We start from the raw sequence: 25,278 nt of genomic DNA, 5'->3' as shown, positions 1-25,278 counted from the left end.
TACAGCTAAAATACGTGAACCTGTGCCGTGATTGTTTTTTAGTTGAATTTAGTCGATACAATAGTACTCCAAGGGCTAGACGATTCTGTAATATATGCACTACGATTCTTTTCTTTTAAATTCTTGAATTAATACGTATAAGATCTAAGGAAAAAAGAATATATAAAATACTATTGGAAAAAAACATTGTGAGGACGGTGTCAGACTGTGGGGAAATATTTACCTGAATGTAATCAATTAAGAAATAACGAACCAATTGTATGATAAATTTGCATCTCATTCTCTAGGTGTTTTGTATACGCCGTGATGTAAATTCTGATCTCACCATACTACCCTACCTGATCTCCTCATACAGCGGTCACTGATAATTGATCAGTTAGCAGACGACCGCACGACTCAAGCTGATTCCTCAGTCGTACTGAACTTTATATTTGTTATTTGATCTTTTCTTGAAATCTACACTGATTGGTATTCATATCTGAACTTTTTCTATTAGAAAAAATAGATAACAAAGCATCCATATCTAGTTATAGGTCATCTGATCATACTTGCCAACTTTTTGAAATTCTCATGGGGGAGAAAAGTACGTGAACGACATTTTCAACTCGGTCGCTCAGTTTCGCGTTATCAGGAATAACCACATCATCATGAATTTGCATAATCCAGTACTGTTTTATCCTGCAATAAGCCCATGCCATATAATAAGCCCATCCATGTCTTTTTCAGAGATTTCAAAATTCACTGCCCTACATAAACTATCCCTGCATTCTGCAACAAGCTCACCCCCACATATTGTTCAATATCACTAAACACTGGCTTCCTGGGCTTATTGCAGGGTAAATGCAGTAAACGTTCCAATCAAAGCATTTGAGATCACTCTAGTGTAGACCTACAGAAATAACAACATTTGATGTTTTAGCTATTTGTTTCATTTAACAAATTTGATCAATTCTTCTACAACAGAATTGAGAAATTAATATGATTTATTTGCATCAAATGTTGTTTCTTTCTGATGGAAAATTTTAAATTACCAGACAAGTGCAATTGGTTTTTAAGTTTTTAATAATCAAATCTTGCATTGATATTGGATGCTTTTTTGTAGAAATAAATTATATCAAAATAGAGATCTCACTCTGACTCTGAACACAATTCCATAAAGAAAAAAAACCAATCACAACAACCACACAATATAATCTTGCATCCAAACCATTACAAACATGTCACTAATTTAAATAATTTAATTTTATCGCATAGAAACTCGGTCTAATCTCTGAAGATAGAGGGGGAACATGACAGTTCCTTATTGTAGCTAACACATGCAGACTTCGCGGTCGCTAAAGTCGTTGTCGATGGCTTATAGTTGTAGCAGTCCTCATCCCTGTTCAGCTTGCAGGTCAGTAAAGCTGACAAAGTTGACTGGTCTAAAAGTGATCTCTGGTCCGTTTGTACCTTCCGTAGCACTGAAAACACTCGTTCACAGTCAGCGTTGCTGTTCGGCAGGGTACACAATGATGTGGCCAGTTTGTACAAAATGGGGAATCGCATGGACCTGGTTACTGCAGTCTTACAGCTGGCAATCCCTCCCCAGAAACTGTCTATAGGTGTTTCCCATCCTCCCACTTTGGCAAGTCAGCATCCGGGCATAACTGAAATTCTCTATATTCCTCCTCAAGGGTGCCAAGTTGACCATCCTGAATGACAGAAGGAAATCTCTTCCCTATCTCCACAACATCTGCTGGATTTACATGATCCCGTGAGGAAGGCACAAGAAACGGAAGTTTGTTGATGACTGGGTCATGAAATGGGAATTTCTTCACCATCTTGTCCACAGCTGCTATGTAAAATCTCCTCACACTGCTGAAGAACCTTGCTGTGACTCCTTGAGTATCAAATTGATATAACATGAGAAATAGGATAAAGTAGTCGATAAACATAGGATTTGAGTGGGTAACATTCCGATCCATTAGACGTATGAGATTTTCGGGCATCGTCATTAAAATAGGATAGTGTAGTTGATAAATATAGGATTTGAGTGGGTAACATTCCGATCCATTAGACATATAAGATTTTCGGGCATCACATATATGATTGGCAGCTTTAGATCTCGCGATATACGGCGAGACAAAAGAAACACTTGTTCGAGTTATCTTCCTTACTAAACAAAGCAGTCGTTATACGAAGTCAAACAGCGACTGGTGACCAGAAATTACCGGTCGTCGGTCGCGTTAAGCAGGGGGTCGCTATATAAGGTGCAAATATATAGTAAATCTCAAGGGCCGGTTCAAATATGGTCGTTATGAGCAGGGGGTCGTTATATGAAGGCAGTCGTTTGTACAGGTTTAACTGTAGTTCCACTTGAACACAAACTTTTTATTTGGGGATGAATAAAGTTTCTTGACAAAGAAAAACTACTTTAATTGCTGTTTAAATATGTTTATTTACAAATTCCTCCATCTTACTGGATAAATCTGAGATTAAGATGTAAAGACATATATATGGTCAAACTTCTCCATTTTATGGCACATTATAAGGTACAAGAGGAACATAACAAAGCTATATTTAATTATACACAAAATTAATGATATCAAGTATATATAAAATTTGACACAAAATTTCTTTTCAAAAGCACTTCACATTAATACCCAGATGTTAACATATTTTAACCTAACATGCATGAACGGAAAGCAATGTACATTTCTGATTACAAATTGAAAACTACTTTAATTGCTGTTTAAATATGTTTATTTACAAATTCCTCCGTCTTACTGGATACATCTGAGATTAAGATGTAAAGACATATATATGGTCAAACTTCTCCATTTTATGGCACATTATAAGGTACAAGAGGAAGATAACAAAGCTATATTTAATTATACACAAAATTAATGATATTCAGTATGAAAAAATATATATTTAAAATTTGACCCAAAATTTCTTTTCAAATGTACTTCACATTAATACCCAGATGTTAAGGTAATTTAACCTAAGATATACAATGTATAGCACATATTCATTATTACATGCTTCTAATCACTAATCATTGACTTTCTCAGACAAAAAATTACACTAGGTGCAATACACGTGTTGCTTGTACACTGATCTGCATGGAGACGACACAAGAGGTCTAGCGGAAGACCTATCCAGTGACACTGTACATATTAACTGTACAGAACCGCTAAGATTTACATTTCTAAATGTATGTGGTATCAAATCAAAATTTAACTTACCTGAATTTATAGATATGATTAAATCGTATGATATATTATTTTTTGTTGAAAGCAAACTTGACGACCTTGATATAATACAGTTACCACATGGATATTCATATTTCTGCAAAAACAGAGCAAAAGAAGTGAAAAGGAAATCAGGTGGTGTAATTATAATATACAATGACGAATTAAAACCCATGTTACAATTTAACAACACTCCATCTGACTTTGTCCTATGGCTGAAATTATCAAAAAATATAACAAATCAGGATTGTGATGTGTTATTTGGTTGCATATACATTCCTCCGGAAAATTCAAAATATTCGTCGGTTGATTGTTTTGAAGAAATCGAGAATGAGTTGAATGAAATATCTGTAAATAATAGTAATCTTGTGCTTGTAGGCGATTTTAATGCCAAAACCCAATGTAAAGATGACTTTGTTCAACTTGATGCTACACTTATTGAAGTTTTAGACGTAAATATGAATGATGAGCTTTATAAGTACTTTTTTGATGTGCAAAAATTGACCGAATTGAACGTACCGTTAAAACGGACTAGCCGATGTCAATCAAGACCTAATAATTTCGGTTATAAATTGCTTGATTTTTGTAAAGAAAACAATGTTTACATCGCCAATGGACGTATTGGTAAAGATAAACTAATTGGAAAAACAACATGTAACGATACTAGTGTTATTGACTATCTCTTGTTGTCATTAGATCTGTTTCAATTTATTGATAATTTTGAAATCGATGATTTTGATCCTTTATTTTCGGATGTGCATTGTAGATTAGAATTTCAAATGAACAATATGGAAATTCGTTATAAGATCCAAGATAAGTGTCACTATTCCTTGACAAATGACTTTATTAAATGGAAGACCGACAAGAAAACTAATTTTGTACATTATATAGAAGAAGATGACAATGGTATGCTGAAAGAAATTGTTGAAAAAACAGATGTTTTATCTCAAAAGCCGTGCAACCTAGTAGATGTTGTTGAAATAAATGATATAGTACGTTCTAAAGTAATATGTTCAAAACTTCGGCAAAGTGTGTATTTGGTGAAAAGAAAACGTATAATAAAGCAAACAAAAGAAGAAACGTCAATAAACCTTGGTTTACACGTGAGTTCCATAGTAAAAGATTAGACTTTCATAAAGCTAAACGTCAGTATAACGTCGATAGAACTCCCGCAAATAAAATTAATCTTAAAAATACAGGTACAGAGTACAGGAAAACTTTAAACAAATCATATAGAATTCATCAAGAGAAAATGGAAACGGAACTAAGAAAAGTTTCGAACCTAGAGCCGAAAACCTTTTGGCATATTTTAAATGAAATTGATGGCCCCTGTAAGGAACAGAAGCTTGACAAAAATATTAATGAATTATATACCTACTTTAAAGAGTTGAATAAGGGAGATAACTCTGACGAGATGTTTGACGATGTGGTTATAGATGGGGATGGTAGATTTGATCATTTGTTGAATGGAAATATTACTGAATTTGAAATTAGAGAATCCATTTTATGTTTGAAGTGTAATAAAGCTTCAGGTTTTGACGGAATTCTGAATGAATATTTAAAATCTACTGTTGAACTGTTTAAACCTTTGTACTGTAAGTTGTTTAATATTATATTTAATACCGGTTGTATACCCGACTCTTGGAAGATAGGGGTTATTAAACCCATTTATAAACGTAAAGGAGATCCATCTGACTTAGACAATTACAGAGCTATAAGTCTTGTTTCATGTCTAGGAAAAGTTTTTACATCAATATGCAATAGCAGACTAAACAAGTTGGCTGATAAAATTAATCTAATTACCTACTCCCAGGCTGGCTTCAGGAAAAATCATTCCACCACTGACAACATTTTTATTCTACATGCATTACCTTCTATTTATTTTTCTCTGGGAAAGAAATTATTCTGTTCATTCATAGATTTCAGAAAAGCTTTTGATTCAGTTTGGAGACTTGGTCTATGGAGAAAAGTTCAAAAGAGTAATATAACCGGGAAGATGTTCAGAGTAATATTTAACTTGTATGAAAATACCAAATCTTGTGTCAAAAATGGAAATGAATTGTCTGAAATGTTCAATTGTGATATCGGGGTAAAACAAGGGGAAAATTTATCACCATATCTCAATTTATCTTAATGATCTGGAAGATTTTCTTGCAGAAAATAATGTTAATTGTCTTCAAACAATAGAAACTTTGGGTGAAAACATTGAAATGTACTTAAAATTGTTTATTCTTCTGTATGCAGACGACACTATTATTATGTCTGAAACAGCCGAAGGACTTCAATCTGCTCTTAACACTTTTAATGTATATTGTAATACCTGGAAGCTTAATGTTAATACTAACAAAACCAAAATTGTTATATTTGCAAAGAGAAAAGGTCGTACAGCCTTCCACTTTACATTGTGTAATGAAGAAATTGAAATTCTTGATGAATTTCCTTATTTGGGTGTTTTAATTAATTACAACGGAAGTTACTTTAAAGCTAAATGTAAATTAATGGAACAGTCTAAAAAGGCAATGTTTGCTGTTTATAAGAAAATAAGAAATATTCTGCTTCCAGTAGACCTTCAGTTGAAGATTTTTGACTCACTTGTGTTGCCTATACTTTTGTATTCAGTAGAAGTTTGGGGTTTTGAAAATTTAAGTGTCATTGAAAAACTTCATTTACAATTCTGCAAACGTATTTTAGGTATTAGAAGAAGTACACCAAATTTTGTGATTTATGGTGAATTGGGGAGATTCCCTTTACTTATTGAAGCTAAAAGTAGAGTTATTATGTTTTGGTATAAATTAATTACCTGTAATAACTTGTCAAGTATCATGTATAACTTAATGTACAATCTACATATTAATGGCAATATGGATTTCAAGTGGTTGAAAAATGTTCAAAATATTTTTATAGAAACTGGTTTAAACTTTATCTGGGACTTCCAGAAAATATGTTCATTTAATAGAAATTATTTAAAACTTGTCATTAAGCAAAGACTACAAGACCAGTTCATACAAAAATGGTTCAGTGATGTAATTAATTCCTCTCGAGGAAATACCTATTGTATAATGATAAGTAATTTTGAATTAGAAAAATATCATTTGAGACTTAAACCTAGAGAAAGACAAATTATCGTTAAATTTAGAACTTCAAATATGCGTTTACCTATAGAAACAGGAAGATGGATCGGAATACTGAAGGAGAACAGAGTTTGTAATCTTTGCTCAAATGAAATTGGCGATGAATACCACTATCTTTTTAGATGCGATCATGAATCAGTGAAGAGAATAAGAGATCAATTTATTCCACATTACTATTCTACTTATCCTAGTATTACAAAAATGCATGGACTTTTTTCTGTATGTAATGTTAAAGTTTTATCAAATATCAGTAAATTTCTAGAAAAGCTTGATAATCTATTGAATCTACGTAGCTAAAATATCATTATGTATGTAACTGTGTACCGCCATGCCATGAATGTTTTTGTTGTAACCTGACCTCTTGTAACATACTTTGTATGTCTGAGAGTACCAATACAATCTGTAAAATCGGAGTCTATCCATACAATAAGCCAAGGGGCATTAACTCAAAGTCAGTATGTGGCTTTATTACAAAGAAATACCATTGTAAATCTACTAAACAGTAACTTATTAAGATGGGCTTATTACCAGACATTAGCATATTGCCAGATAAATACAGTTTATCATATCCAACGATGAACAAGAGATCCTACAATGATCTTGGTGCCCACCATGGTTTGATCTTTATTTGTTCTTTAAAAGTTGGATCTTTTCCAGTCTTTTCTCGAGAACAATCCTCTGAAGAAACAGCAATAATCTTTCATTGTCAAATTCAATATGGCTGCCTGTCGGTCATTTTGTTTTTCTGATCAGTTCAAAATCAAACATGCACAAATAGCATGAGAGGGAACCTATATCAGAAATTTGGGAAAGATTTGGGAAAGATTTATCAAGTACTTCTGAAGAAATAGTGATAATGATCTTTCTTTGGGTAATTCAAGTAAATTTTTTTTTGAATTGAGTGATACAGTCAATAGTCACTGATATCTTGAGATATCACACACACGAATATTATATGCACTCATTCCACTGAATGAACCGAAAGTAATGTACCTTTCTGATTACAAATCGAAAACTTGTAAACTCCAAACTAGTCAGGCGTGAGTTCTGATGCTTTAAAATACATAATACGGAAACAGTTGGTAATATCAGAGACATATATATGTCTTTGGTAAAATTAGACATTTTATGTCCTATATATAAGTTCATATGTTTTAGCATTCTTATATTTCTTGTAAGTCAAACCATGGACAACATTCACAGGGGGCATTGTTAGCGTTCCAGATCTGCAAAAATAATACAAAAACCAACGGTTAAAAAAATCAATCATGTTGAATTATTCTAGAATCTCCTTACGAAACAAGTTCTAGTTGTAACAAAGACTGTTACATAAGTCCCCCAATCTATCCCTGTTATCAAAGCCATTTTTATTGCAGTAGGGAATAATTCTACTCAAAAGCTACACTAGAGCAAGATTCCTGACCTAGACCACTGAGGCAGTCATGCACGACTCGGGTAAACCTGTGACTAGTAGATGACACTGGACTGAACATTGTGATGCTTCATTATGTAAAAAAAAGAAAAAAAAAAGAAGACATTTCACAAAGTCTTAATTCAAATATAAATTCAACGAAAGTATGACAAAATATGAACAAAAGAAGATTTACATAGAGACTCCTGAGAAAGTGCAAGAATAAGACAAGGTGTTTCTCATAATTTTCACTAATTTGCATCATTCTCAAATATGAGCTTTATCTGTCCAAAGGTTCACGAGACATTTTGTACAGAAGGTATGTGTGGCCAGGTGAACTATTTCACCTAATTTAATACTGCATTTTATTTTCAGTTAATTTACTGTATTTGTATAACATGAAATAATTATGTTATTTTTAATTATTTGACGTCTTTTATAGAAATGCACATGTAGGTCAGGTGGTATATTTGTACATGTACTGGTGTTAGTATACAGGTGGAAAATACTACCCACTTACCTGTAGAGAGTACCTGTGTATATATGTTTGATATATAGGTATGGTCATGTGACCTTCCTGTCTATATGTATTGTCCAGTGTTACATGTACTGTCCATGTCTTTTCTGCATGATATTTGTGAGTAATGTTCATAACTAACCCGACCTTTGACATGAACTTTTAAATTGACCTTTTATTTTATTGGCTATACTTTTGGAGGGAAAGTTCTTTGTCCAAATTGTTTTGGGCAGAAGGAAAAGAGCTTTGGCTAGAGATAGGTGTGTTTCTCACCTCTCGGTACATAGGATTTATCCAGAATTTTGTAAGAGCCAGCTTCATAAATGGTGAGTCTCTGTCTGTTGTTTTATCAATGTAACATGTTCTAAAGTATGGAGTTATTTGATTCAATTTATTAATGAATGTATGAACTTATGATCTGTACTTGAATTCAATTTGTAGTTAAATTTATGACTTTTAAATGTTGATGTAATTTGGTTTAGAGATGAGAATATTGTAACTCTAATTTAAATATTGGATAGGAATATGTATATTTATCTAATAGTAAACCCAAATAATGTGTTTTTATATTATTTCTGGCGTTAGTTGCTGATAGATGTTTTATTTGATTTTTCAGTAATAATGTGATGTATACAGCAACTAAACCCTTTTTGTACTGATCCTCGTAGATTGGGTTAAGGCGTATGATCCTCAACCCGTAGTCCAGGTAAGCACAATAGCTTATTTAGTTTAATTTACATTTTGGCAATTGTACTTTAATTTACATGTGAAATGTGATTATGTACTATGAATAGCCGGCCAGTGAATTGTATTGTTCCATAGTATTCGTGTTGTAAATTGTATATTTGATCAATGTAAGGTAGATATGGATCATATCCACTATCTTGATAATTGCTATATATCACTATCTTGATAATTGCTATATATCTGTATGTGTGTTTTTTTATAGTTGAGCAAGTGGAATATCTCCCCTTGTGGTATCAGCTATATAGGGGTAATATTTGTCTTTGTTTTATTATACACATGTATGTTATTTACCACTGACAAGTAAATCTATGTATAAGATAGTGCTATTGATAGTGATGTAGGTTTGTATTGTTATCATTATGTTAAGACATGTATTTTTAATTGTGTATTGCAGGTTCAATCTTTATATGACTTATACCGCTACTACTTGTATTATATGGATTGCCGTTGGTCAATCTCAATAAATGTCCTAGTCATCATTTTCTTAAACCCATGTGCAACCCGGTTACAAATGCATGCAAGCATATTTATACACAAATTGTACCCGTTATCTCCCTTAACAAAATGGAGACAAATTACTTACCAGTGTTATCATAGATAAAGTCCAAATAATACATTATATTTTCATAGACGTCTGTAAATTCTGAGTTCAGACAGGAACGAGCACCAAAACTTGTGATTCCCACCAATTCCAATCTACCCTGTTGGTTCTTGCACAATAGAGGGCCACCAGAATCACCCTGAAGTACAAAAAGCAATGGTAATTTATACAAATACCAGTGGTCTTCACGATTGTTTGCCGATCCTAGATTTCCTAACACCATTCATATTTTTTTGTTTATTTATGTATTAATTGTATCTAAAAGAATACATTTCAGTAACTGATAAACTCAAAAGATTAATAAAAGGTTGATGAAAACAACATAGCCAATAAAGAGCTTTAACGTATACCACGAGTTGTTAATGTTTGAATAGCTGTTATACATCATAAAAATCATGATATAAAATAAAGGGAAATAATTTGAACTACCAGGAAATCCATACATTGTGACCATTTAATGGCTACATGTTTTTTTTTATTCCTTAATATATATTATTTAGCAAAGGTATTATATTAACCTGCTATATCTATAGTTTTGTGTAAGATGAAAAATACGGGAAATATGAACATCGTCATGTTGTTATGACATCATCTGATTGCAGATTTTACAAAATGGCGTCACAAAATCATCCGATGCAAAATGAAAGACACAAGAACCAAGCACGTCCAGAGACTAGCAGGTGCGCCGAGAACATTGTGGCTGTTCAGAAAATCATATAAGAATTTTCAGAGAGGTCAGTTAGAAAAGTGCTAGATGACATTGAAAATATGGGATCTGCTAATTCAAGTTCTGGCTTTGGAAAAGTTTTAGATGTTACGGTTTGACTTAAAGTTGTTTCCATACAAAGTCCCAGTGATGCAAAATTTGAGGGATACAGATGTTACAATGAGACTACAATTTGCTCATCGGATGACTAACAACATTGGTATCACCGATGGCGTATGGTTTTCAGATGAATCCCACTTTTATTCAAATTCACAACTTAACAAGCAGAACTACCATGTAAGGGGAAAGGAAAAACCAGACTATTGGAAAGAGAAGCTGCATGATGACAAAGTGACAGGCTGGTTTAGGCTCAGTCCGGTTGGTGTAATTAGACTATTTTTCTTTGAATCAGAAGGGGAAACAGGATCAGTAAACAATGGACGGTATTTCAACATGTTCAAAAGTAAATTCTTTCCTGTACTCAGAAGTGAGGTATTAATGTTGATGGTGTTTGGTTTCAACACCACACACATCAGTAGTAATGTTAACTTGGCTTCAGGAAACATTTGGAGAAAAGTTTCTTTCCTACTTGGCAAATTATGTATGGCCTCCCCACTCCCTTGATCTGAACACATTGTTCTTCAAATAACCCTATAGAGAAAAGTCCAGAGTGCACAGAATTATGGTTGAAATCTGCAAGGACGCAATCAACAATTTTAAGAAAAGGCTCAACATTGTCATTTCACAAAAAGGATGTACGTCTCAACGAACATATTGTGTGATTTTTGAAAACATTTTCAATAAGTTATATATTCTATTGGTATGTAATTTCTGTAAAAAACTATGTTTAAGGATGAATTCATACCAAACGTTTGAAGTTCAAGTGATGAGTAGTATGGGCAATAGAGACTAATGCGTTGAATCATGAAAAGCAGTGAAGGAGGTAGAGCTTTCAACACATTTTAGTTTTTTTCAATCAATCCCAACATCAAAAAAGCACAAAAAGGGACCAAAGATAATCTACATACAGTTAGCATAGAAAATTCAATCAATTACTCCATCTAGAAACATAATGATAACAAACTTTCATCGTCAAAATTCAAGATGACTGCCGTTTGTTTTTCTTTTTTTATCTGTCCAAAAATCAAAAGGGCACAACAAGCAAGCAAGCGGAAAACACAAATGAAATTTGAAAAAAGATCCTTCCAGTACTTCTCAAGAAATAGTGACAAAAAGATTTGTTTAAGGAGATAGACGGAAGAGGTGGATATAGACACAGGGAAATGTTGAACAGCCCAACATCTGATGATAGTGGGCTGAAAAGGTGGAACTGTATCAACAGTCTGTTACATAACCATCACCTTCGACCCTCCATTCAAACAAAGGTCTGAAGTAAGAATGAGATGAAGCCATATTTACATGTGACAAGAAATGGTTTCATTTTGATGCAGACAAGACAGTAATAACAATTAAATGTTGTGGTCTTGAACTTTGACATTTAATCATGAATTAGATCCAAATGTAATATATTAAATTAAAATCAATTTGTAAGTTTTCTTGATTCTTGCAGATAAAACAATATACACATAGTACAGTATATCATTTCATCAGATCCTGACTTACATGTACATTGCTACACTATGTATGGCATTTTCCTCAATTAAGACCTTGAACATAATGCTAAAATCCAGAGGACCTCGCTTCATGCAGATGCAAGCAGTTTATTCATTAATTGTTTTAGGTTCAGTACCACTGACCCCAAAGTTTTAAGTATGACCTTGAATTTCCAATTGTCATGCCTTATCTACTTAACATATATCATAAATGCTATGGGTCATTCTAAAAATATGTAAAGTGACTCAGTTACCATGACCACCAAATTCCATCACCCCTCCCTCAACATGAAAAAAAAGGCCCATAGGCAACTGAGTTTTTGTCAATATACAAACTTAACAAAATTGCCTTACCAAAAGCCATCTTGCAGTTTCAATACTGCAGAGTGCGTTTGAAGCCAGTACAAGTTTAAAGGACATAACAGAAGTTAGAACAAATCCAACTCTTAAGGCCCTGCACTGAAGTTTTCAAAACACTGATTCTCCTTGACAACAAAATTCCAATCTGTTTTGTAATTCCGAATGAAAATGAATCCAAATACTCAAATATTGGACTCCTATGACATTTAAAGTGGGTCAGGTAATTTACTTGAACAAATTTGGTATCCCTTCATCCCACCATGAAACGGGCCCAATATCAGACCTCTGGGCATTGTGGTTATTGGGAGAAGTCATTTGAAGATTTTGACACATTTGACCCCGTGACCTTGAAAGTCAGTCAAGGTCATTAATTTGAGCAATCATGATAACCCTTAATACGAGTATGCTACAGTCCCAATATAGCTGTGGGCCTACCGGTCGTGGAGAAGAAGTCAAAAATGTAAATGGTTGATGACGGACAAACGTTGATTGCAGTAGGCAACAAGGCGGTATTGCTCACCTGTTTAGTTTTGATGAAATTGATTAATTCAAAGAGGGATTATAAAGTATCTACCCTACTTCTATTGGGTTGCCCCCTTCTAACCGAGGGGGGGCTGAGATCCAAAATTTATACAAAAATGATTTCCCTTCACCCTTCATCAAAGCATGTTTTAGACCAAACTGGGACATCATCCAAATATTCTTGCTGAAAAAGAAAGATTTCAAAGAACATACCCCCTAGGACTTCATACCATACTAAGAAATGCTCCAGACACAAAATTTTAACAAAGGGCAATACCTACTCTTTATCAAGGAGTCGTATGCCCTAACATTGCCCTTAGTCTTTGTAAAATCAATGTACACAACAAGTTTCATTATCCTAACTTAAATATAACAAGTTTATGCTCTGGATCAGATATTCTTTAACAAAGGGCAATAACTCTGTAATTGAGGGGTAGAGCACCCTGAATTTGGCGCACAACACATTGCCTTAGTATGATCATTGTATAGTCAAGTTTTGTTTTCCTAGGTTAAATGGAAGCAAAATTATGCTCCTGACACAAAATTAAAACAAAGGACAATATTCTGTAATTGAGAGGTAGAGAGGAACCATCATTTGGTACACAGCACAGTTTTAATGCAAAAGATGTGCTCTAGACACAAAATGTTAACAAATGGTAATAACTAATAAATAATTAAACACATGCGGATATTGAATTTAGTACTGCTCATTGTCTTAGTATGATCAATATATACATTAGTTTTGTTTTCCTAGATCAAGACAAGAAAGGACAAATGGAAAGATGGACTATGTTTTCCAAAGAAAACTTTCAGGGAGCATAAAAAATATTAATAAATAGAGCTCAATACACATCTACATATGGCCCATAATATTTCTGTATAGTTTCATTGAAATTGTTTTCCAAATTTCATAGGTCTTTTATGGTTATCATGACAACCAAATGCCACTAGGTCTTTTGGAAAATAGTAACTGCCATTCTAAAAAAAAAATCTTCAATGTGATTGGACAATGTTTTAATTTTGACCAATCAGGATCCTTCATTGTCTTTCCATAGTAAAGGCTTTGGAAACTTACAATTTTATAAATCATTACATTTTACCAATTTTCATTAAATTTCATCTAAGTACTGATGAGTTATGGGCCACAATTATTTACACTTATACCTTTGTATATCGACCTTGTTACAAATTTTGGCAACCAAAAATTTCTGCTTGACTGATTTCTTGTGTTTGGAGCAGTAGTTCCAGAATGTTGCAGAAAAGATGTATGTATACAATTGGACATCAACACACATGAACCCTAACATACAGAGAGATGACAGGGATGTATTTCTTCATGAAACTTAAAGCACTACAAATACCAAGCTTTCATGACAAATTTTCTTACTTACATTACAGATGGGTGAGTGCTTCTCTCTGTTGTCAATACAAACTACATGAGGTAATATCAAATCAAAGTAAAGTCTCATATAGTCCCCACAGCGCTCAGCATCCTCTTCTAATAGAAGATCAACTTGTAACATTTCTAGTCGTTCAGCCCCTAAATAAATTAAAATTATCGGGTCAAATTTGGTATTTATAGGATATATATATCAATTCCTTATCGACTCATCACTATTGTATAGACTTAAAGACTTATCACTGCTGTACAGACTTGTCACTACTGTATAGACTTGTCACTACTGTATAGACTTATAGACTTGTTACTACTGTATAGATTTGTCACTACTGTTAAAACTTGTCACTACTGTATAGACTTATCACTACTGTACAGACTTGTCACTACTTGTTACTACTGTATAGATTTGTCACTACTGTATAGACTTATCACTACTGTACAGACTTGTCACTACTGTACAGACTTATCACTACTGTATAGACTTATCACTACTGTACAGACTTGTCACTACTGTATAGACTTATCACTACTGTACAGACTTGTCACTACTGTATAGACTTGTCACTACTGTAAAGACTTGTCTCTACTGTATAGACTTGTAACTACTGTAAAGACTTGTCTCTACTGTATAGACTTGTAACTACTGTAAAGACTTGTCACTACTGTATAGACTTGTCACTACTGTATAGACTTGTCACTACTGTACAGACTTGTCACTACTGTATAGACTTGTCACTACTGTATAGACTTATAGACTTGTCACTACTTTACAGACTTATCACTACTGTATAGACTTGTCACTCCTGTGTAGACTTGTCACTACTGTAAAGACTTGTCACTACTGTATAGACTTGTCACTACTGTACAGACTTGTCACTACTGTATAGACTTGTAACTACTGTATAGACTTGTCACAACTATATAGACTTGTCACTACTGTATAGACTTGTCACTACTGTACAGACTTGTCACTACTGTATAGACTTGTCACTACTGTAAAGACTTGTCACTCCTGTGTAGACTTGTCACTACTGTAAAGACTTGTCACTACTGTATAGACTTGTCACTACTGTACAGACTTGTCACTACTGTATAGACTTGTCACTACTGTATAGACTTATCACTAACTCCTGTATAGACTTGTCACTACTGTAAAGACTTGTCACTACTGTATAGACTTGTCACTACTGTACAGACTTGTCACTACTGTATAGACTTGTCACTACTGTATAGACTTATCACTACTGTACAGACTTATCACTACTGTATAGACCTGTCACTACTGTATAGACTTATAGACTTGTCACTACTGTACAGACTTGTCACTACTGTACAGACTTATCACTATTGTATAGACTTGTCACTACTGTATAGACTTGTCACTACTGTACAGACTTGTCACTATTGTATAGACTTGTCACTACTGTATAGACTTGTCACTACTGTACTACTGTACAGACTTGTCACTACTGTATAGACTTGTCACTACTGTATAGACTTATCACTACTGTACAGACTTATCACTACTGTATGGACCTGTCACTACTGTATAGACTTGTAACAACTGTACAGACTTGTCACTACTGTATAGACTTGTAACTACTGTATAGACTTGTCACTACTGTATAGACTTGTCACTACTGTACAGACTTGTCACTACTGTATAGACTTGTAACTACTGTATAGACTTGTCACAACTGTATAGACTTGTCACTACTGTATAGACTTGTCACTACTGTATAGACTTGTCACTACTGTACAGACTTGTCACTACTGTATAGATTTACCACTACTGTATAGACTTGTCACTACTGTACAGACTTGTCACTACTGTATAGACTTGTCACTACTGTATAGACTTATAGACTTGTCACTACTGTACAGACTTGTCACTACTGTATAGACTTGTCACTACTGTAAAGACTTGTCACTACTGTATAGACTTGTCACTACTGTACAGACTTGTCACTACTGTATAGACTTGTCACTACTGTATAGACTTATAGACTTGTTACTACTGTATAGATTTGTCACTACTGTATAGACTTATCACTACTGTACAGACTTATCACTACTGTATAGACTTGTCACTACTGTATAGACTTGTAACAACTGTACAGACTTGTCACTACTGTATAGACTTGTAACTACTGTATAGACTTGTCACAACTGTATAGACTTGTCACTACTGTATAGACTTGTCACTACTGTATAGACTTGTCACTACTGTACAGACTTGTCACTTGTCACTACTGTATAGACTTGTCACTACTGTATAGACTTGTCACTGTATAGACTACTGTATAGACTTGTACTGTAGACTTGTCACTACTGTACTTGTCAGACTTGTCACTACTGTATAGACTTGTCACTACTGTATAGACTTGTCACTACTGTATAGACTTGTCACAACTGTATAGACCTGTCACTACTGTATAGACTTGTCACTACTGTATAGACTTGTCACTACTGTACTAGACTTGTCACTACTGTACTACTGTATAGACTTGTCACTACTGTATAGACTTGTCACTACTGTATTGTCAGACTTGTCACTACTTATAGACTTGTCACTACTGTATAGACTTGTCACTACTGTATAGACTTGTCACTACTACACTACTGTACTGACTTGTACTAGACTTTGTCACTGTACTGTACTAGACTTGTCACTACTGTATAGACTTGTCACTACTGTATAGACTTGTCATACTGTATAGACTTGTCACTACTGTATAGACTTGTCACTACTGTTAGACTTGTCACTACTGTATAGACTTGTCACTACTGTATAGACTTGTCACTACTGTATAGACTTGTCACTACTGTATAGACTTGTCACTACTGTATAGACTTGTCACTACTGTATAGACTTGTAACAACTGTATAGACCTGTCACTACTGTATAGACTTGTCACTACTGTATAGACTTGTCACTACTGTACAGACTTGTCACTCCTGTGTAGACTTGTCACTACTGTAAAGACTTGTCACTACTGTATAGACTTGTCACTACTGTACAGACTTGTCACTACTGTATAGACTTGTCACTACTGTACTAGACTTGTCACTACTGTATAGTACTTGTCACTACTGTATAGACTTGTCACTACTGTATAGTACTACTGTATAGACTTATAGACTTACTGTTGTCACTACTGTATAGACTTGTCACTAGACTGTATAGACTTATCACTACTGTACAGACTTGTCACTACTGTACAGACTTATCACTGCTGTATAGACTTATCACTACTCTACAGACTTGTCACTACTATATAGACTTATCACTACTCTACAGACTTGTCACTACTGTATAGACTTGTCACTACTGTACAGACTTGTCACTACTGTATAGACTTGTCACTACTGTATAGACTTATCACTACTGTACAGACTTATCACTACTGTATAGACTTGTCACTACTGTATAGACTTGTAACAACTGTACAGACTTGTCACTACTGTATAGACTTGTCACTACTGTACAGACTTGTCACTACTGTATAGATTTACCACTACTGTATAGACTTGTCACTACTGTATAGACTTGTCACTACTGTATAGACTTGTCACTACTGTATAGACTTGTCACTACTGTACAGACTTGTCACTACTGTATAGACTTGTCACTACTGTACAGACTTGTCACTACTGTATAGACTTGTCACTACTGTATAGACTTGTCATTCCTCTGTAGACTTGTCACTACTGTACTTGTCTACTGTACTTGTCACTGTATACAGACTTGTCATAGATTTGTCACTACTGTACTTGTCACTACTGTATAGACTTGTCAGTTTTGTCACTACTGTACTGTAGACTTATAGACTTGTCACTACTGTACAGACTTGTCACTACTTGTCACTACTGTATAGACTTATAGACTTGTCACTACTGTACAGACTTGTCACTACTGTACAGACTTATCACTATTGTATAGACTTGTCACTACTGTACAGACTTGTCACTACTGTATAGACTTGTCACTACTGTATAGACTTGTCACTACTGTATAGACTTGTCACTACTGTATAGACTTGTCACTACTGTACAGACTTGTCACTACTGTATAGACTTGTCACTACTGTATAGACTTGTCACTACTGTACAGACTTGTCACTACTGTATAGACTTGTCACTACTGTATAGACTTGTCACTACTGTAAAGATTTATCACCTCTGTTATAGACTTTTGTGACTTACCAACACCATATTCTGTTATACCCCATCCTAGAACATGACAGGTGTCATAAGAGAATATATCCCTTGATGGTGGTGGTAAACACACTGTACTGAGTGTGTCAGATTCTGCAACTGGCTTTGTCAGTTTAAGAAGAGATACATCTCTTATGTCTGAATTAGGATGATTAATTACTTCAGCAATATCCATACGTAAACCTTGCTCATCTAAATTGTTGAAGTCTGTGAAAGATCCAAGGAGGTAGTATATTCCATCTTCATAGTCACTGAAAAATTGTACAGAAAACAAACAAATGAATATCACTATTTAATACAAATTAGATACAGTAGAGTCAAACAATGAATTATCTACATCATACAGCTGTTTGGTCCTTCTAGGACTTGTCAATGATGCTACATCATACAGCTGTTTGGTCCTTCTAGGACTTGTCAGTGATGCTACATCATACAGCTGTTTGGTCCTTCTAGGACTTGTCAATGATGCTAAATCATACAGCTGTTTGGTCCTTCTAGGACTCTTCAGTGATGCTACATCATACAGCTGTTTGGTCCTTCTAGGACTTGTCAGTGATGCTACATCATACAGCTGTTTCGTCCTTCTAGGACTTGTCAGTGATGCTACATCATACAGCTGTTTCGTCCTTCTAGGACTCGTCAGTGATGCTACATCATACAGCTGTTTCATCCTTCTAGGACTCTTGAGTGATGCTACATGATACAGCTGTTTGGTCCTTCTAGGACTCTTGAGTGATGCTACATCATACAGCTGTTTCATCCTTCTAGGACTCTTCAGTGATGCTACATCATACAGCTGTTTGGTCTTTCTCGGGCTTGTCATTGATGCTACATCATACAGCTGTTTGGTCTTTCTCGGGCTTGTCATTGATGCTACATCATACAGCTGTTTGGTCTTTCTCGGGCTTGTCATTGATGCTACATCATACAGCTGTTTGGTCTTTCTCGGACTTGTCAGTGATGATACATCATACAGCTGTTTGGTCCTTCTAGGACTCTTCAGTGATGCTACATCATACAGCTGTTTGGTCCTTCTAGGACTTGTCAGTGATGCTACATCATACAGCTGTTTGGTCCTTCTAGGACTCTTCAGTGATGCTACATCATACAGCTGTTTGGTCCTTCTAGGACTCTTCAGTGATGCTACATGATACAGCGGTTTGGTCCTTCTAGGACTTGTCAGTGATGCTACATCATACAGCGGTTTGGTCCTTCTAGGACTCTTCAGTGATGCTACATCATACAGCTGTTTGGTCCTTCTAGGACTTGTCAGTGATGCTACATCATACAGCTGTTTGGTCCTTCTAGGACTCTTCAGTGATGCTACATCATACAGCTTTTGGTCCTTCTAGGACTTGTCAGTGATGCTACATCATACAGCTGTTTGGTCCTTCTAGGACTCGTCAGTGATGCTACATCATACAGCTGTTTCGTCCTTCTAGGACTTGTCAGTGATGCCACATCATACAGCTGCTTGGTCCTTCTAGGACTCGTCAGTGATGCTACATCATACAGCTGTTTGGTCCTTCTAGGGGGGACTCGTCAGTGATGCTACATCATACAGCTGTTTGGTCCTTCTAGGACTCTTCAGTGATGCTACATCATACAGCTGGTTCGTACTTCTAGGACTCTTCAGTGATGCTACATCATACAGCTGTTTGGTCCTTCTAGGACTTGTCAGTGATGCTACATCATACAGCTGTTTGGTCCTTCTAGGACTCTTCAGTGATGCTACATCATACAGCTTTTGGTCCTTCTAGGACTTGTCAGTGATGCTACATCATACAGCTGTTTGGTCCTTCTAGGACTCGTCAGTGATGCTACATCATACAGCTGTTTCGTCCTTCTAGGACTTGTCAGTGATGCCACATCATACAGCTGCTTGGTCCTTCTAGGACTCGTCAGTGATGCTACATCATACAGCTGTTTGGTCCTTCTAGGACTCGTCAGTGATGCTACATCATACAGCTGTTTGGTCCTTCTAGGACTCTTCAGTGATGCTACATCATACAGCTGGTTCGTACTTCTAGGACTCTTCAGTGATGCTACATGATACGTTACCTCAGAATCTTAATACAAGTCATGTCTGCGACCTTGTAAGTATGTCAGTATAATTCATTTGATCAAAAACAGCAGCCCAGCATACCAAAGGTTTTATACTTGCTCCACTCAGTGGGTGGCAGTATTCATATAATTAAGACCAATAAGAATACCTACTCCACCCAGTGAGTGGCTGTGATCATGTAATTAGGGGCTGATGATAATACCTACTCCACCCAGTGAGTGGCTGTGATCATGTAATTAGGGGCTGATGATAATACCTACTCCACCCAGTGAGTGGCTGTGATCATGTAATTAGGGGCTGATGATAATACCTACATCACCCAGTGAGTGGCTGTGATCATGTAATTAGGGGCTGATGATAATACCTACATCATCCAGTGAGTGGCTGTGATCATGATAATACCTACTCCACCCAGTGAGTGGCTGTGATCATTTAATAAGGGACTGATGATAATACCTACATCACCCAGTGAGTGGCTGTGATCATGTAATTAGGGGCTGATGATAATACCTACTCCACCCAGTGAGTGGCTGTGATCATGTAATTAGGGGCTGATGATAATACCTACTCCACCCAGTGAGTGGCTGTGATCATGTAATTAGGGGCTGATGATAATATCTACATCACCCAGTGAGTGGCTGTGATCATGTAATTAGGGGCTGATGATAATACCTACTCCACCCAGTGAGTGGCTGTGATCATGTAATTAGGGACTGATGATAATACCTACATCACCCAGTGAGTGGCTGTGATCATGTAATTAGGGACTAATGATAATACCTACATCACCCTGTGAGTGGCTGTGATCATGTAATTAGGAACTGATGATAATACCTACTCCACCCAGTGAGTGGCTGTGATCATGTAATTAGGGACTGATGATAATACTTACTCCACACAGTGAGCGGCTGTTATCACATAATTAGGACTGATGAGTGAGGCTCCACAGTATTGTCCTTGAAAGGTAGTAGAATTTTTCATCAGGGCGATCATTGACGGGAACAATCGAAGAGGAGTGTCATAACCGCCGATAACTCTGTCCACAGGGGATAGAACAGATCTACCACACTCTAGAGAATAAATAACATCAAAACAGGAAATTAGTTCATACATTAAGGATCTAACACTTCTTTTCATTCATACAACCCTGACCTGGTGAGGTTAGATGAAAATTATTTGATGAGTTTCATCAATCACATAAGAAATGGATTATGCAAATAATCGTGAAAGCAGGATTTCATCTGATACAAAATCTAAATCAACAATATTCGAAGTCTTTGGTGATGTCATTGTGCCGACAAAGCCATGAAGGTATGACATCATGGAATAATTGGAAATTTCAGCATATCACTGCTTGGATTCATAATAGTTACATATGTGAAAAATAGCTCTACAAACGTGGGCAATACCCCACAGCCTTAGTATAAAGTTGGGTGCAGGGCTGAGATTGTGAAGAACCTCAATAGACTGTGTAGGTCCATAGGCCCAACATGCCCAGCAAAAATGGTGATCGCTAGTGATGTTGTTCTTGAGATAATGAGCGGAATGATAATTCAAGGTGGCGGCCGTAACCGCCATATTGGATATCGGGCGGTGACAAAAAACAATAGGGTTATGTAGATCCATAGGCCGAACATCGTCAGTGAAAATGGTGACCACCGGTGTTGTCATTCTTGAGATAATGAGCGGAATGCAAATTCAAGATGGCGCCCGTAACCGCCATATTGGATATCGCGTGGTGACGAAAAACAATAGGGTTGTGTAGGTCCATAGGCCCAACGTCCCCAGTGAAAATGGTGATGACCTGTGATGTAGTTTTTGAGATAATAAGCGGTATGCAATTGTGGATGGACGGGCAGACAGACGGACGGACGCCGTGCGTGATCGCAATACCCAACACCCTTTCGGGCTGTGGGGTAAAAAACAGAAAATTATCACAAAATCAGTCTGTTATGCAGTGAATTGGCCGAAGTTAATTTTTTGTGTATTTCACCTAGTGTTATAATTTCTTGACTGTTTTTCACTGGCTGAGCCAGTCAGAAATCAATTGTAATGTCATGATATTGCCAATGACTTTTCGTCGTGTGAAAATGGTGAAACATAAAGAGAATTTATCATAAGAGAATTTAGTAAACTCATTCCACTCAAGTTTTAATTTTTTGCTCCTCAAAGCTCACAAAAATCAAACTTTTAATTTAAGACTTGTTCCATAAAACCTCATGTGAAATGAAAACTCATATAATATTCTTTATTCACATCCATATAATAAAAGATGAGAACTTTCTTGTTTGAAAGATGATATAGTTATGTCTACACTGATGGTAGTTCAATGTCGAAGATTCAAACAATATTCTAGACAACTTAAGATTAAGTCTGATACTGTTTTATAAACAAAAATTCTAATGGGTTTGATGCGCTTACTTGTTCTGCAGTTTACAAAGAAAAAAGTCAAAAGTCAAAGTCAAAAGAAAACCCGAGCAGTCCCCATGTATGATGTTTACAAATATCATAACTTAGGGTTACCCAAAAGGAGAAGGTTTAAGTTTGTAGCACAATCGACCCAAGTGACCTTGAATGTGAGTGATAGTCATTCATTTGTCCTTCATCCCTGACAGCAACAGGCTCAATATCAGTATCTTTTGTGTGTTTCAGTTATTGAGAAGTCATTTAAAGGGAAAACAGGCAAGGTATTTTGATGTTGAGAATATTTTGAAACTTTGAAAAGTCGTTAGAAAAGGTTCTAAAAAGGTACAAAACAGTTATAAATGTACAGCTCGCATAGAATATCCCTTAAAATAAACAGATCTGCACTCTCTACTTCAGTACATGAACTGTATACTAGTGTACTTTGTAAGTGCTATACATCATCATCAACAGGAGACATTCTTGTCACTGATTATAAAGCTAAGAGTATTGTGTAAACATGAAAGTTTCCATTAATGAAATCCGAAATAAATAAAAAGAACATGCATATTGACTACATCTAATATAGATTGAAATTGACAAATGGAAGCAACAGCTGCTTGATGAACATTATCTACTCTGCAATAATCCTATGGAGCCAATAATTACAATAATTACCTCTGAGTCGGGGATGGGCTTATTATAGGACAACCTATTTGTAATTCTATGGATATGGGTGAACTTATTAACTGGTACAATACAATAATATTCCATACCTTGTGGTCTACACTCAAGCTTTAATGCAGCGCAGGCTCTGTAACAATAATCAGACATTGGAATAGGCAAAACGGATAACATTTATGTTGCATAGTATCCCAGCTTCTCTATATCATCAAGATTCAGCAATTGTTTGTTATTTTTGTAAGAGATTATTTTCATGCGAGTCCAGAACACCATTTCACAAAATTCTGATAAGTCCCCATACCATGAGATATAGTGGGGTCTAAAAATGTGGAACGAATTTGGTTGTGCACAGCTTACCTAGTTGTAAGTTGTATAGTGTGGTTGTAAACAGCTTACCTGGTTGTAGGTTGTATAGTGTGGTTGTAAACAGCTTACCTGGTTGTAGGTTGTATAGTGTGGTTGTAAACAGCTTACCTGGTTGTAGGTTGTATAGTGTGGTTGTGAACAGCTTACCTGATTGTAGGTTGTATAGTGTGGTTGTAAACAGCTTACCTGGTTGTAGGTTGTATAGTGTGGTTGTAAACAGCTTACCTGGTTGTAGGTTGTATAGTGTGGTTGTAAACAGCTTACCTGATTGTAAGTTGTATACTGTATGGACAGCTTACCTGTTTGTGGGTTGTAAACTGTGACTGCGGATGACACCCTCAGAATTTGTTACGTAGCTGATGGTCATTGTGTCATTACTTGTAATGGTAGACACAGGAAATGAAAGAAATGACCTGGCAACAGAAAATCAAATTGTTGTGATCTGTAACACGACCTGTACTCTCACCCTTTACACTGTTCCCTCCTTCACAAGTCTTTGCCCAGAAGACAACTATAATTTAGGATCAATATCTGTATGTGATATGTAATGTATCATATAGAACTCACCCTGATGTGGCCAGGGCACACAGGTACCCAGCTAAGTTTCTATCCGGGTCTGGTAAACAAATGCTGAACCATTCTCCATGATAGTTTACTTGTACTGTGAAATCGTCATTGATTTTCACTGTAACAAAGAATGAGTCAATTAAGTTTGTATTAATGATATTGTAAATGAGGGCTATTAAAGTAAATCTTGACACCAAGACTCCAAAAGGTCAAAATGCCTTTCAAATTCCAAAGTAACTACTAAAAACAAAACCTGGAGTTCTGGGGTGGGATAGATGTTTTACTGGAATAGTCCTAAACAAAACCTGGAGTCCTGAGGTGGGATAGATGTTTTACTGGAATAGTCCTAAACAAAACCGGTAGTCCTGGAGTGGGATAGATGTTTTACTGGAATAGCCCTAAACAAAACCAGTAGTGGAATAGTCCTAAACAAAACCTGGAGTCCTGAGGTGGGATAGATGTTTTACTGGAATAGTCCTAAACAAAACCTGGAGTCCTGAGGTGGGATAGATGTTTTACTGGAATAGTCCTAAACAAAACCTGGAGTCCTCAGGTGGGATAGATGTTTTACTGGAATAGCCCTAAACAAAACCTGGAGTCTTTGTGTGGGATAGATGTTTTACTGGAATAGTCCTAAACAAAACCTGGAGTTCTGGGGTGGGATAGATGTTTTACTGGAATAGTCCTAAACAAAACCTTGAGTCTTTGTGTGGGATAGATGTTTTACTGGAATAG

The 25,278-nt window shown here is 35.8% G+C and overlaps 1 protein-coding gene across 1 annotated transcript in view; it reads right to left on the bottom strand.

Annotated features, from left to right (window-relative positions):
* Nucleotides 1–7,576: 7,576 nt before the first annotated feature.
* LOC132551000 (atrial natriuretic peptide-converting enzyme-like) overlaps nucleotides 7,577–25,278 on the bottom strand; it is a 58,207-nt gene continuing 40,505 nt past the window's right edge. The window contains exons 10-17 of the mRNA XM_060215103.1: nucleotides 24,544–24,661; nucleotides 24,276–24,389; nucleotides 23,703–23,740; nucleotides 21,416–21,593; nucleotides 18,447–18,709; nucleotides 14,233–14,381; nucleotides 9,623–9,779; nucleotides 7,577–7,590 (exon numbers count right to left, since the gene is read on the bottom strand). Of these exons, the coding sequence (XP_060071086.1) occupies nucleotides 7,577–7,590; nucleotides 9,623–9,779; nucleotides 14,233–14,381; nucleotides 18,447–18,709; nucleotides 21,416–21,593; nucleotides 23,703–23,740; nucleotides 24,276–24,389; nucleotides 24,544–24,661 (1,031 nt within the window). The remainder of the gene's footprint in view (nucleotides 7,591–9,622; nucleotides 9,780–14,232; nucleotides 14,382–18,446; nucleotides 18,710–21,415; nucleotides 21,594–23,702; nucleotides 23,741–24,275; nucleotides 24,390–24,543; nucleotides 24,662–25,278) is intronic.

This window comes from Ylistrum balloti, unplaced genomic scaffold (genome assembly GCF_031769215.1).
Source record: "Ylistrum balloti isolate Yb309-2 unplaced genomic scaffold, AGI_CSIRO_Ybal_v1 Utg370162, whole genome shotgun sequence".
In the NCBI taxonomy this organism is placed as follows: domain Eukaryota; kingdom Metazoa; phylum Mollusca; class Bivalvia; order Pectinida; family Pectinidae; genus Ylistrum; species Ylistrum balloti.
Note: the sequence above shows the minus strand (reverse complement) of the source record. Positions and strands in the feature narration are given on the sequence as shown.